We start from the raw sequence: 15,153 nt of genomic DNA on the forward strand, positions 1-15,153 counted from the left end.
TAATATATGTTTTTTTCGTCTTGGTATGATTTTTAGTTTATTATGAATGCTTTTTCATTCATCATTTGTTTTTTTCATTTACAGTCATTTTTTGAATTTACTTATTATGCAGCACAGTATCTATTTTCTATCTCCAGAATGCAATGTTGCGACGGGACAGACACCGTTGGAAAGTTCTTGTCGAGACGAATCCGCGGATGCCCGTATGTCCCCAGTCGGACATAGGGTTCGAGAGATGCAGCTGTACACACAGACACCATCCATCCATCCATTTTCATAACCGCTTGCTCCTCACAAGGGTCGTGGGAGTGTTGGAGCCAATCCCAGCCAGTTTTGGGCAAGTAGGCGGGTACACCCTGAGCCGGTCACACCAGCCAATCGCAAGGTACACAGAGACGAACGACCATCCTCACTCACAAACACACCTAGGCACCATTCAGAGCACCCTAATCAATACCAAAGGATGACATTTTGAGCAAGTGCGATAGGATGTGTCTCCTCCTATCTATTTGTGGAAGCTTCTGACATCCATTTATTTCTGTTTCTTGTTTTAAATAATCGTAAACATTAATTTTAGCATCTGACCTGAAGAAATTTTGGCCTCAGAGAGTTTGATTTACATTTAACACAAGGTCAGTGTCCCTTCCTCTTTTAGGATGACAGAAACGCTGATTGATAATTGGCAAACACTCGACAACCAAAATTCTTTAAATACTCAAAAAAATATGTGCGGTTATCATTCTACTCAAGTTCATTCTCTGATCTAAAACAAAGGTTACTTGCATACTTATCTTACTTTTTCTGTTAGATAGAAAGAATAAAATACCAAAAAGATGAATGTATGTAATGAAGTTTAACACGGACAGACCGTATTTATTACGTTGTAGGCTATATGTATTTATGACATTAATCGTTTAAATTAAACTTCAATAATCTTAAACCAAAAACATTAATTGATCCAATCTCCGAACCCTTTATGCTCGCGCTGGATTTTAAAACATACGAGCACGCAGTTTACATTAATCCATCGGATTTGCTCGTGCCAAATGCGGAAGTAGCACGGAAGATTGACCCAGAGATTGTCTAACGGTAGAGACTTCATATTTAGTTGTTTCCTCATTGGTCTCGACGTAGATAATGACTCAATGAAATCTAATGGGAGAAGTGACTGAATACCATTAAGAACATTTTTAATTCAATGCAAATCTAAATATACAGCTACGATAAATGGTGAATCCATGTCTGATTTGCAAGAGTAATTTGTAGAAGAAATGGAAAGTGTTACGACAGATGGGAAGACTTTACGGCTGTGCCAAATTCACTTGTCATTGGCTGACAGAGAAACACGTGACAGTAATCTTGAATCACACGCTTGGTAAAATCAGCTAGCTCGCTTAGCCAAAGTTAACAATACTAATTTACGTTGAGCCCGCAATTTACCGTGGTAGGGATGCCGTCAGTAAATGGAAGAGAGGATGTTATATTTGTAAGTTTTCATTTAAATACGCTGTTTATCTAAATATACGAAAAACTCGCGGGTTGCTAAGAGCTCAGGCTAACGCTCGCAAGAGTGCTAGGCTTGCGATGTGTGAATGACACTAAGCAAGGATAACATTGTTTGGAACATTGTGTGACTGGAGTTTGGATGTTGGATATATTTTGTTACTCTGTTATGTTGTGTGCAAATTTGCTAATCAAGAAATTGTACGTGCATATGTATGAAAACAAACCTTGTGGTTCTACGGTTGTTGAGATTCGTCGTGTGAATTGATTTCTTGCTTTATTAGGAGGACGATGATCTGCCGTATGAGGAGGAGATTATCAGAAATCCATATTCAGTCAAGTGTTGGATGCGTTACATCGAGTTCAAACAGAATGCGCCCAAATCCGTCCTCAATATGATCTATGAACGGGCTCTGAAAGAGCTACCTGGGAGGTAAATGTGTTCTTCAGAGCTGTACAGTATTGCATATGTTTAAATAGAGAAGCAAAGGATGTAGTAACATTTTTTGTTTTTAAATAACTATACTTTCCCACAGTTATAAACTATGGTACAATTACCTGAGGGAGAGGAGGAAACAAGTCAAAGGGAAATGTATAAACGAACCAGTCTATGAAGAAATCAATAACTGCCATGAAAGAGCACTGGTGTTCATGCACAAGGTAATAACCACGTTAAGGAGCCAAATATTAACATGTTTAATATAGTTGTTATTGACATTATGCATCCATCTGCTTGACTCCAGATGCCGAGGATATGGATCGATTATTGCCAATTCCTAGTGTTACAGTGTAAGATCACAAGGAGCCGGCGATCATTTGACCGTGCGCTCCGTGCTCTTCCTGTTACTCAGCATCCACGCATCTGGCCTCTCTATCTTCGCTTTGTCCGAAGTTTGCCTCTGCCTGAGACGGCCATACGAGTCTACCGCAGATACCTCAAGGTAATGACGAGCAACAATTGGCAATAGCTGTTGCAGTTATTGTTGGTAAATGTCAAATTATGTGTTTTACAGCTTTCTCCAGAGAATGCAGAGGATTATATTGAGTACTTAAAGTCTGTTGGCCGCTTGGATGAAGCTGCTGTACGTCTCGCGGCTGTCGTCAATGACGAAAGTTTTGTGTCCAAAGAAGGCAAATCGAACTACCAGGTAATGGTTTCCCCCCTTCCCTGAGAATTTATAGAAGTATTTGACCCCAGTAGTACAAATTTGTAATCATTATATTTATATATATTTCTTGATACAGTTGTGGCACGAGTTATGCGACCTGATTTCGCAGAACCCCGACAAGGTGACTTCTTTAAATGTCGGTGCCATCATCCGGGGTGGGCTCACTCGTTTTACGGATCAGCTCGGCAAGCTTTGGTGCTCCTTAGCTGATTATTACATCAGGAGTGGCCTCTTTGAAAAGGTTTGTCAACAAAGTACTGTCCAAAGCGTACAATTCTGGATATTCGATACCATATTTCCTCAAAAATGGCCTCCACTCTAAGTAAACTTGATTGAATAAAACCACTGTCATGGGGGAACAGTCAACTTGTAACAGGCAGTGGCCACGGTAGAAGTCATTACTGCAAAACAATACCTACAGAAATGGCATCTTCAAAGCTGACATTCATGCAGATTTTAAAGGAAGGGGATTTCAATATCGATCGTCAAAGAGATTTAGGTTTTGGTAAAAGACAAATGACCACATCCCCCTGTAAATGCCCTAATGCCTATAAATGATTATTACTGCCTGTAGTAGAGTAAGGATATGAGGAAATACAGTGGAGATTAGAACTTATCTATGTTATTGTGTCTCATAGGCCCGTGATGTTTATGAGGAAGCCATTCTTACTGTGGTAACCGTCAGGGATTTTACACAAGTCTTTGACAGTTACGCTCAGTTTGAGGAGAGCATGATCGCAGCCAAGATGGAGACCACCTCCGAGATGGGCCAGGACGAAGAGGGTTCGTGTCGAGTCTTCAAAAGTGGACAACATCCTGCTCATCTGTCACATTTGTTTATTCAACTTGTCCTTCACTCCCCAAGACGACATCGACCTTGAGCTTCGCCTCGCGCGCTTTGAGGAGCTGATAACACGGCGACCTCTTCTTCTGAACAGTGTACTGTTGCGCCAGAACCCCCACAATGTCCATGAGTGGCACAAACGTGTGAAACTGTACGAGGGCATTCCACGACAGGTGAGTTTTTGGCTTATCGCTTGTACTGGAACTAAGGGTGGGCGATAATTATCGTCATCACTATTATTGTCAACTTGGCTTTCACAATGTCCAGTTTTACAAATTAAAGTTTTAATACTATCTCTAAAAGGGAGGAAAAAACGGCTCAATTGATTGGCTGCAAAGTAGGAGGTGGCGCTTATTATTAAAATAGTTGTCAATTAATTTGATAAGCGTTTAGTTGTCGATTAATCAGTTAATTTTGACAAGTACACTCCATAAAACCAGATTATTTCTTAACATTCAATAAGTGCTATTGTTCTTTAAAAAGGATGAATGCCATTTCAGTTCATTTCAACAAGGAAAATTGATTTGATATGAGTAAATTGAGTTATAAGCTTGGTCATGGAACAAACTCGCTTCCTGACTCAGTTTAGAGTAGGACGCAACTTCAAAGCTAACATTTAATGAACAAATTGTTTGATAATCTGCATACTAGTGTATTATGGGGACGGGAATTAATAAGCTTCGGCTTCATCCTGTCAGCCCTTTTTCTTTTTGGGTACTCTACATGCTGTTAACTGTATGTTGAAATTGTCGCAATGATTGTCCGAAAGGAAAAATGAACAAAACAAAACAAACTAGTCCTGTAAAGTCGGGGTATCCTGTATCCTAAAAGTTTAAAACTTGAGATTGTGTCTAATGCATTATGTACCTTCCATCCACTCTACAGATCATCAACACATACACAGAGGCAGTGCAGACTGTTGATCCCATGAAAGTTACTGGGAAGCCTCACACGCTCTGGGTCACCTTTGCTAAATTTTACGAGGAAAATGAGCAGCTGGATGATGTAAGTACACAGCCTAAATGTTTAATGGACAATCTGCAGGAGAAATACTGTACTTTGAAAGCTTTGTGTCATTTAGGCCAGGACCATCTTTGAAAAGGCCACCAAAGTGAACTACAAGCAGGTTGACGACCTGGCAACAGTGTGGTGCGAATATGGAGAAATGGAACTCCGGCATGAAAATTATGAGCAGGCACTGAGGATACTAAGGGTAAGAAATGGCCTTTTTTTTTTTTTATATATATATATATATATATATATATATATATATATATATATATATATATATTAGTAAAATGTTTCAGGTCACAGTAAGTCAATAATACAGTGTTCCCCCTCTGGTATGTCACAGTTTATCTACTGTGGCCTCATCACGTTACAGATAATTATTTTTTATTTGTGGAACATATCGACTTATCTAATGTGGAAATCCACGCTATTTTGACAATATCTGCGGTTTATACAATATTTTTGTATACATGTAGTCAATATGAATCACCATTTACTGTTTTTATATTCTAATTTATTTGATACTTAAGAAAGCCACAGCCATCCCATCCAAGAAGGCTGAGTACTTTGATGCCTCCGAGCCGGTCCAAAACAGAGTCTATAAGTCTTTGAAGGTCTGGTCCATGTTGGCAGACTTGGAGGAAAGTCTCGGCACATTTCAGGTGTGTATCTGCATGTGCGTTGGATTTTTGTTCATCCAGTAAATTGTGTGAACTGTAAATGTATATCCTAATTAGAGGTGGGAATCTTGGGGCACCTCACGATTCGATTGCGATTACGATTCAGAGGCTACGATTCGATTATAAAACGATTATTGATTTCCCCCCCAGGCAGCAGAAAAAAAACAATGTATTTTTGTGCTTTTAATGTTTCGTACATTAGTTACAAAAATAGTACAAAAGTCCTCTCAGGCCTACATAAACTACTATTTCAGTATCAAGTTAACAGTTCAAAACAGTAAATAAAATACTCAAGTCCTCATTCTGTAACAACAGCTTTTAAGTATATTCAGTCTTCAACAGAATAAAACATAGCATTGAGCAAAAATATATTATTTTTATCCACTCAAAAGTGCATTGAGGTATAAATGAAAGACAATGTGAACTACTACTTCAATACAAATGCCTAAAAAAAAAAAAGTGCTTTCCTGCTTTTTAAGTTGTGTAAAGATGAACATGTAAACATTAAAGTTTCTCAGAGGTACAAAAAAAAAACCCTCAAGTGCTTTTCTGCTTTTTAACTTGTGTAAACATGAACGTGTAAACATTAATGGGATCGTTCGGCTTTTTTAACATGAATCTCAATTTGATCCTCACCTCCCGTGTGTGCGATCAGCACTGACTTCTTTCTGACAGCGTTCGGTGACACGCGTTCTGGTTCGACGTTGGACGAGAAGAAAATAAAAAAGAAATAGTCCAGCAAGCTGGCTGGGGTCTCGGAAATAAAGCGTTTTTCTTCTAAAAACTTTTTGTTTTCAAAAGCGTGATACATTTCCACCACAATACTCTTTTCTGAATAAAGTCAGACGCCATTACCGCCAGCCACTACTTTTTTGTTCGTTCGTTCGTATCACTGCGCGACGCCCTGTAGAACGCTAACCGACGCACTGCAGCCAGCTAGCTGATACTTCCACCTCAAGTTGTTTGCCTTTTCGGAGCAGGTCTGATCTCACGAAGAGGTGGGTTGGTCAGCTCAGCCATGCTTGTTGTTGTTTTGAATCTCGAGGCGTGAGTTGTGGATGTGTACTCTCGGTCCGTCCCAAAAAGCGTCCCGAAGACCGCGCGTGCTACTGCGTTTCAGTTCCGCGTACTTTTCGCTCGTTTCGCTTCCCTTGGCATATTTATATAATCGGAATTTGGACGTTTGTGAATCGTTCTCGATTGTTCCACGGCCGAATCGTGAATAATCTAAGAATCGGAAATTTTGCACACCTCTAATTCTTTTCTCCCACCAGTCTACAAAAGCAGTGTACGACCGCATTATTGACCTGCGCATCGCCACGCCGCAGATCGTCATCAACTACGCCATGTTCCTCGAAGAGCACAAATACTTCGAGGAGAGCTTCAAAGTAATAACATAGCATCCATTTTGATGACTGAATGGTATACTAAAGGTTTCTGTCGAATGCATTGCCAGGCGTATGAGCGTGGCATCGCTCTCTTCAAGTGGCCAAACGTTTATGACATCTGGAACACATACCTCACCAAGTTCATTGACCGATACGGAGGCAAGAAGCTGGAGCGAGCAAGAGATCTATTTGAGCAAGCTATCGATGGCTGCCCCGCTAAATTTGCCAAGAGTGAGTAGCTTTTTGAAAATCATCAATTATCATCCTTGTTAAGATCTATTTCTCACCCTGCATGGCATTCCAGCCATCTACCTGCTGTACGCCAAGCTGGAGGAGGAGTACGGACTAGCACGTCATGCCATGGCTGTTTACGAAAGAGCGACGCAGGCGGTAGAAAATGAGGAGAGACATCAGATGTTCAATATCTACATCAAAAGAGCAGCTGAAATATATGGCGTCACGTACACCAGGGCCATTTACCAGAAGGCTATTGAGGTACATCCGATTGCTTATTTCACTTAGCTTGTGTCTGAGTCTGAACACTAGGGGGCTCTATTTCTGCACTCCTCACAGTTCTACTAGGCGATAAAATAAAAACCATAAAACAAAATTAGTCATTACAGCTGTGTGATCGTATAGTGTGGCATGGGCCGATGTTATATTCTGATGGTATGATAACTGAGCAAAAATATTGTGGTGTCATTGTATTAAAATTATAGCTCTAAAATCTCATTTTTAAAATATTAGAGTAAATAAAAACGCATGTTTTTCTATTGCACACAATCTATTTCATTTTTAAACAAATATATAATATTTGGTATATTAAGAAACGTACCATATTAAGTTTAAATAAATAAATGCTGACTTTCGTGGCTACGCTGAACTGCCAGCCAGCACTAATTGTACAACGAAACGTGGCAAGCAGACGACAGTCTAGGCTCATAATAATTGACAAAAACTGTTGTCACACAAAAGTGAGCACGGAGCGACTCTAAACACCTGCTGTATTTATCAACTATTCCGAACCATCAATGAAACGTGCAAAACTTTTGCTAGTTGATGTTCAAATGCTTGAGCGGAGTTTATCATCCCTTTGGCAAATGTTTATGATTCCATTGCCTACAGACATGCAGTATAGGTGCAGGTTCAATGTTACTGTACCGTACTTTGTGTAAGTGGCTAAACTTTCTCCCCTTATTTCCCAAGGTACTCCCCGATGAGCATTCCAGGGACATGTGTTTGCGATTCGCCGATATGGAGAGCAAACTGGGTGAAATTGATCGGGCCAGAGCCATCTATTCGTACTGCTCTCAGATCTGCGATCCCAGGGTAGGAGCAACCTCCTGCTGTCGAGTGTCCCCTCTTCACCCAGGATGTTCATATGTATTCATTTCTTATTTTCCCCCTCAGGTCACAGCTGTTTTCTGGCAAACGTGGAAGGAATTTGAGATCCGCCATGGAAACGAGGACACTATTAGAGAGATGCTGCGAATCAAGCGTAGCGTCCAGGCCACGTACAACACTCAGGTCAACTTCATGTCATCTCAGATGCTGAAGGCCACAACGAGCTCCACAGGCACCGGTAACATGACTGCTTCTGGTTCTCGTCCGCCTTGAGTGGATGCGAGAAAACGCGCTGAATTAGTCATTTAACATGAATTGAAACCACTTTTCTTTTTTTTTTTATGGGTCCAGTGTCAGATCTTGCCCCAGGCCAGTTGGGAATCGACGACATGAAGATGTTGGAGCAGAAAGCGCAACAGCTTGCAGCAGAAGCAGAGCAAGATAAACCCAAGCCAAAAGAAAAGATTCTCTTTATTAGGTCTATCCTTTTTTTGTATGCCAATAAAATTATCCACATTTAATCCATATTGACATGTACAAAATGAACTTGTTTTATTTTCTGCATGTGCAGGAGTGACACATCTCGTAGTGAGTTGGCTGAGCTGGCCAAACAAGCCAATCCCGATGAGATTGACATTGATGACGAGGATGAGGACGATGGGCAAGGGCCAGAGGGTGAGTGACACGACAGGCATCAAATGTTGGTTTTTAAACTTACTTTCATCCAAGCATCATTCCCCACTTTATATCTCCTCTTACAGAGGTGCAGCTGGAACAGAAGAGCGTTCCGACTGCTGTCTACGGAGGCCTGAAAGATGATTGAGCAAATCTTCTCAAGAACACTTACTTTTGTAACATTGTCATTTTTTATCATATCATAAAATATGCATTTGTGAATTTGTGTAAATTCTTGCAGTCACTCAGATGTGTGATGACAGCATGGCTTCCTCTTTCCATGTTTTGCCTGGAGAAAGTAACATGCTCTTGTTAGTGATGACCACAGTGGGTCAGGCTTTCTCAAGTTTGTGGTAGAGCAGGCAGGTGAATCGTTAGGTTTGGGTACATGGGAATTCTGTCATCCAGTTTTTTTGCTTCAAAAGTCCAGCCTTGATCAAATAAAGGAAATTTGTACAAGTACTTATATTTTTGCATAATGTCCTGAAGAGGTAAAACAATAAAGACCAATATTACAAAGCATTGCATGTTGGCAGCATTGATGTAATGAGGTTAACCATTACATTGTGCTCGTTTTAAGTGCTAGACATTTAACATTTTCTTGAATTTATGAAATTTGTGTTAACTTAAAAAAAATAATAATAATATACGATTGTCACATTTTTTAGGTGAACATTCTATGTGGGTGGACTTTGTACCTTTCCAAAAGTAACGAGTGGAGAAATATTTTCATAATTAGATTAACATAGCTGAAAGGTAATCCGCTTAGTTAGAAAGTTACTACAGTGGGATGCATTCCGAGCAACAGCATTTGCTTTCCTGTGCGGATGGTGCTATACTGCAAAATGGAAACAAGGCTTCAAAACAACTGGAAAGAAACTCCTAATTTTTGAATGGGTGAATTTCAGTTACATGATTTTACAATACATTGGACAGCCATAAATTAGAGGTTCTCAAACTAGGGTCTCCGGAACTTTGAACAATAAATGTTTTTATATTTTTAAAAACAATACATCTGGAGACACGTGTGCCAATTTAAAAAAAAAAAAAAAAAAACATTAAAAAAAAAAAAAAAAAACATCTCGACATTTACTCCTCTGCGTATGTTTAGGGCCAATTAAAAGCACTGATATGACTATTAGATAATTACATGTAACATGAATAATATTTCCCTGCAAGAATATATATGTATATAAAGAGCATATTACAGAAATCACGTCCTATTGTTCAAGAACAAAAGGCGTACGTTTCCCCAAAATGTGATATTCCCACTTCTACTTTATGTCACTGGGCAGTAGGCCCCTCAATGAAATGATAACACCTGTAAATAAGCGTCGACGTTGACAACCAGGAAATCCCGCCTCCGGTTCCCGCGATCTTCTTTTCTATTGGTCCTCCGGTTGAGTGACGTCGCCGGCGTTCACCTGGTAATCCGTCATCGGCGGCGGGGCTCGTCGTAAACCTACTCCACCAGCACACACAGAGCTATGCGGTTGAACAAGGGGAAAAACTGCGGGATTTGTCCGCTTTAACCTAGCTTCCAGGCGCCTTGGCCCAACGCTACCCTCGTGAGGAGCGTTCCACGAAGAATTGGAGCCATTTTCACCGCGAAGAGGAGAACGTTATCGGGCTCGGAAGCTGCTCCGGGTTGGATATTTCCCCGATTTAATCCCTCAGCCACATCCGTATTCCCAGCCGTCATCGGGGACTGGAGTGACAATGCTTGTTTAGAGCATTTCTACACGCTTTTAGAGGCTTTTTTTTTTTTTTTGGCTCGTAGCATTGTATTTTTTTAAGAATAACCCCGCCATGGTGGACTCCGGGAAGAAGACTTTTGTCGTCCCCGATATCAAGCCATTGGATTTGTACGACTGCACTAAAGCAAAAATATGCTCAAGTGTCGCCTGGTTGTTGGCGAAGTCCTACGGTAGTGCAGGTAGGTTCACAGGCCCCGGCAAGCATCGACTGTTTGTAGCTTTAACGATCACGCTGCGATGCGTGTTTTTTTTTAAATGTGGTTTTCGAGCGTGCCGAGAAACGTTTTAATGTCCCACTCGGCGGTTTTGAGCACAAAGAGTCTGCGGGTATTGACGGGACACGTTTGCTCTCATTCAGTAACTGCTCACCTTTTCGAGGGGGAAGGTGTGTTTGTGTCGGAAACAAGCCACCTCGTCCATTCTTTAGTCATTTGTAGCTTTCAATCCATCAGAATCGTTCTTTTACATAGTGTGAAATCCTTTTGACATGCCACATTGGGCGTGGGTAATGTGCTCCCTCTCAGGGATGACAGGCCCTGCAACACTTGACTTGCAGTTCATCATTAAAGTAATCAGCAGGGGAACATGGTTACTGTATAGTTGCATGACCTCAGGGTTTCAGTCTATAAACACATTCATCTATGAAAAATACCATGTTCATTTCTAAACATGTAAGCATTAAGTTGACAGCTCTGGGAAGTGAATTGCACAAAATAGTCACAGAATAAGGCTAAATTATTATAAATCTGGTTCAGCACCAATTTGTACACCTTGTACTCAATTATGGAATATGTTCCTGTCTTGCAGGGATGACAGCAGCTCAGCAAGGTTACACAATTGCTGGTTAACTTGCATGACTCCACAGTTTCACTCAAATGTTTGTACCCTCAAACTGCAGATTTGAATGTTATTTGAAGTAGCAAACTGGACAAAAAGAATTATAAAACAAGGCTGAAGAATTATATTTTACAGATCAGCACCAAATTGTACACATCTGCATAAGGAAATTGTACTGCCTCTCTCAGGGATGACAGTTGGTCATTACAGTTTATCATATAAATAATCCTAAAGTGGCTCAGTAGGGAACATAGTTACTATTACATATAATGTACATATAACTCCAGGTTATCACGCAAAAATGCAATCATTTATTAAATTAGGTATTGTAAAATGTCTTTTACTGGTCCTAAACTGTAAACCTTAATTCAGTGCCATGCATTGTAAACTGCTAAAGATAATAATCCTAAATGTATATATCGGCACCAGTTTATGCAAATTTATAAGTACAAATTTAAGGAGACTGTCGCTGCCTTGCCTATCTTGGGTTGACAGGCCCTGTAGAACTTGAACTCTTGCACTTCATCATCAAAATAATTATTGCAGTGGCTCAGCAAGGGTGCACAGTCGTTGTTATAATTGCATGGCCCCAGGGTTTCACTGAGAAAAAAAAAATGCTATGAGTTTTATATTATGTTGTGTTTTACCCTTTCCAAACTTTAAATTCATTGTTATGGAAAGTTATAAACTGGGCAATGTGAGAAAACAAGGCCAACAGTTTTAAATGGATTAGTACTAAATTGTACATGTAAAATATACTTTATGTAGTCGGGGTGTGAATTGCCTAGTACCTGACGATTCGATCCGTATCACGACTCATAGGTCACGATTCGATTCGATACCGATTAATCCCGATATGAATTTACAAGTCGATTGTTGCGATTTTTTTTTTTTACTCAAATCTAGAAAATACCATTCAGTAAATTTGTACATATACACTGTGTAAGATTTGTATGAAAATGTATTATTTATTGATCTGAAACGGCAGTCTTAGAACTGTATTTAACAAACAGGTTGTAACATTTTTCATGTTTGAACAGCGTTGAAATAAAATATTAAGGCTTAATGTTCCATGAATATAACATTCTTCCATGTATAAGGTATGAAAGTTAGACATTTTGTTGAATATTTTTCCATCAAAAATGGATGTTAAAAAATCGATTCGGCTGCCCATTGAATCGATTTGAGAATTGCCTGCTGTAGTATCGCGATATATTGCCGAATCGATTTTTTTTAAACACCCCTAGTATGTAGCAAATTAGGGGGTAAAAAGTTGCAGAATGCCCTTTTCTCAAATGTAAACAATGGTGGAAAAAAAGAATCCTGGATCCACGCCTTTATTCCCATATGCGTGAAAACACAATTACTTGGACCATACCGCACATCTCGACAAAGTTTCAGTTAAAACGCTGGAATGTTTTTCTCATAATTCAGATCACTAACATGGCTTGAGGAGGTGCAAGTACTGTAGCATGTTATCTACAAAACACGGCTTGCTTACACATTTCCAGGGTCCGGATCTCCTGGCAGTAGCTACTCTGTTTGCCCTTCCACCCTCACTCCCTTCCTAGTCACGCCCTCTGGGTCAAAGTCACTTCCCAGTCGTCCAGCGTGCAGGGTTATACTTACTACAAAGATTGGAGTTTTTCTGTCTTGAGTCAACTTCTGCTACATCAATTCTATTGTGAGTGAGGAAAACACAAGGGCATGCTGAGAGGGGTCTGGTGGTGTCTGGTGCCTTGTCGACCAGATCCTAATTAGAGTCAAAACATAGAGACATCCTTATGACAGGACCGTGATAATACCGTTGCCGGCAAATCCTTGTTGTTGGACCTGACAGCACTTCGAGTGGGTGTTCCCCACAGACGCCGTTTGATCCACCCACCAACATTACACATCCACGTCCATAATAATCTCTTAATTGCTGTCTGTGTCCCATAACAATATGTCTTAATGCTGGGAGGTACATTTTTAAATAGTGCACGACTGCACGTTATTTCATTTCAATTTGATGATAGTGGAACCTCTAAACTCAAGGTAGATTGGGTTCATATTTGTTCTTGTTTCAAAATAAATAGAAAATAATCCATATAATAATTTTTCGCCATCATAAATGCTGCAACAAATAATCAAGTAACTGGAATAATTCGATTACAAACAAACAAAGCAAAAATCTCAGCCCTGAAGTGTCGCAGGGATTATATTTCCACACAGATTGTTACTGGAGACGCATGCACCACTCAGTGTAGAAAATGTTAATCAGGAAGAAATACATAATACCTAAAAGACAGAATCTCCAAGGTTTGCTATTGTTTCACACTTATACACTTGCAAACAAAAGATAATTGAATCACTTTATTCAACAAATTGTAATAAAATCATGCAATAAACATCCATACACATTGACGCCCAGACCGGCGAATGGTTAGGCCACCCAAAATCTTAACTCACAATATCCAATTCCACTTTAATTCGCTGGCGCCCATGTCACTCACCAGTCACCAGACAAGGTCCTACCTTTCAAAGCAGTACACACTCAGAATTGCAGATAATACAGTGTAGAATGCAAGGATGGCAACCCCAAGTGGCCAATAATAATACCTTCAAATCACATGCACATTTTGTTGTTTAATAATGCAAGATCAATTGTTTGTGATTACTCCATTAGTCAATGTGAAAATCGGTAGAATAGTTGATTCTAAAAATAAATGAAAAAACCAATAGCTGCAGTCCTAGTTGGAATTAACATTTTAACATGCCTTACTGACATGCAAGTGTAAAATTAAGTTAACCACTCATCCTCTGAAGAGGCTGGCCAGTAACATGATGGAGAGGGGGAGAGGACACTGTTTCATAATGGAGGATGTACAGTAAAGATATTGATCTCAACTGTTTTTGTTTTTGTTGCTATAACTAGCTGGAACTGAGCTGTGAAGTGATCTAGTTGTTAGCATGTCTGCCTCACAGTTCTGAGGTCAGGGCTGGAGTCTCGGCGCCAGTCTTCTTGTTTGGAGTTTGCAGATTCTCCCCGTGCTATTATTTTTTTGTTTGTTTTTTGGACGTGTACTCTGTGTATAAAAACATGTACAGTATGTTAGGTTCACAGAAGATTTTAAATTGCCCGTTGGTGGTAGTGTTGTTTGTGTTAATCTGTCCTACGACTGGTTGGTGACCAGTCCAAGTTTTATTGCACGTCTTGTCCAAAATTATCTGGGATAAACTCCAGCTCACCCATGACTCTAATTAGGACACCCACTGTAGAAAAAGGATGGATGGATGACCCAGAATCTGCTAGATTTGTAGGACTACATTAGCTTATTTGATGTACCTAATAAAGTATCCTGTGAGTTTTCAGCAGTCTCTGCATTGGCCGAGGTTTGGCTGCTCAGCACCCAGGCAGTGTCTTATTATCCTGACACAGAGCTATGTTTGCATCAAGGTGAAGGCCGTTGTGATAGTGTGCGAGTAGGGAATTTTGGATCTAGCCTTGACGCCTGGTGACAAGTGATGTGACAGATAAATGACTCAGGACGACTTTGCAGGTTTAGACTGGAACAAGACCAGAAACTCTTGATTCACTTGTTCTAGCCACCGTTTGCTAGAACCTTAAGCTGACATGTTTACCAAGAAACGTGCTTATTATTATGGATTCATGCCAAAGGGGAAAGTACTGTAGCTTGTTTTATTCTGATTTACAAGCAGTTTCTTCCCTTATGAAAAGAAAATATATTGCAATATATAGCAAAATATCATGCAATACATTTAGCGATATATTCCCATATATGACATTTAGTATTTATATTTTACTATATATTGCAATATATGCATAGACCATATATGTGTATATATTGATAAATATAAAAAATGTATTGCAATCCAGACCAAAAGGAGCACTATATTTTTACGTGTAACAGATTGTTACAACAATATATTGTAATATAATAT

The 15,153-nt window shown here is 39.8% G+C and overlaps 2 protein-coding genes across 5 annotated transcripts in view; both read left to right on the forward strand.

The window, feature by feature from the left end:
• The first annotated feature begins 182 nt into the window (after positions 1-182).
• xab2 (XPA binding protein 2) lies at positions 183-9,073 on the forward strand. Of its 3 annotated transcripts, XM_077526679.1 has the most exons (20): positions 183-203; positions 299-385; positions 1,788-1,936; positions 2,040-2,163; positions 2,247-2,444; positions 2,517-2,651; positions 2,749-2,913; positions 3,311-3,455; positions 3,538-3,689; positions 4,402-4,521; positions 4,598-4,729; positions 5,058-5,189; positions 6,482-6,595; positions 6,664-6,826; positions 6,900-7,090; positions 7,802-7,924; positions 8,006-8,177; positions 8,291-8,417; positions 8,511-8,614; positions 8,701-9,073. In XM_077526679.1, exons 1-20 carry the CDS (start codon positions 198-200, stop codon positions 8,760-8,762), a joined length of 2,601 nt encoding a protein of 866 aa, XP_077382805.1. In that variant the 5' UTR covers positions 183-197; the 3' UTR covers positions 8,763-9,073. The 3 variants fall into 3 exon arrangements, with proteins under 3 accessions (XP_077382805.1, XP_077382821.1, XP_077382812.1); XM_077526695.1 differs by lacking the exons at positions 183-203; positions 299-385 and adding an exon at positions 1,023-1,089; XM_077526686.1 differs by lacking the exons at positions 183-203; positions 299-385 and adding an exon at positions 1,184-1,486.
• A 972-nt stretch (positions 9,074-10,045) lies between these two features.
• camsap3 (calmodulin regulated spectrin-associated protein family, member 3) overlaps positions 10,046-15,153 on the forward strand; it is a 43,558-nt gene continuing 38,450 nt past the window's right edge. For both annotated transcript variants that reach the window (XM_077526733.1, XM_077526741.1), the window contains exon 1: positions 10,046-10,550. In XM_077526733.1, coding sequence (XP_077382859.1) covers positions 10,424-10,550 — 127 coding nt within the window. In that variant the 5' untranslated portion in view covers positions 10,046-10,423. The remainder of the gene's footprint in view (positions 10,551-15,153) is intronic.

This window comes from Festucalex cinctus, chromosome 1, assembly GCF_051991245.1.
Source record: "Festucalex cinctus isolate MCC-2025b chromosome 1, RoL_Fcin_1.0, whole genome shotgun sequence".
In the NCBI taxonomy this organism is placed as follows: domain Eukaryota; kingdom Metazoa; phylum Chordata; class Actinopteri; order Syngnathiformes; family Syngnathidae; genus Festucalex; species Festucalex cinctus.

What these genes read in the sequence shown, in the direction of transcription:
- xab2 (XM_077526679.1), top strand. An exon ending in TCTACCGCAGATACCTCAAG is followed by an intron (nt 2,445 to 2,516) that starts GTAATGACGAGC and finishes TGTGTTTTACAG; the next exon opens with CTTTCTCCAGAGAATGCAGA. An exon ending in AGGCACTGAGGATACTAAGG is followed by an intron (nt 4,730 to 5,057) that starts GTAAGAAATGGC and finishes TTGATACTTAAG; the next exon opens with AAAGCCACAGCCATCCCATC.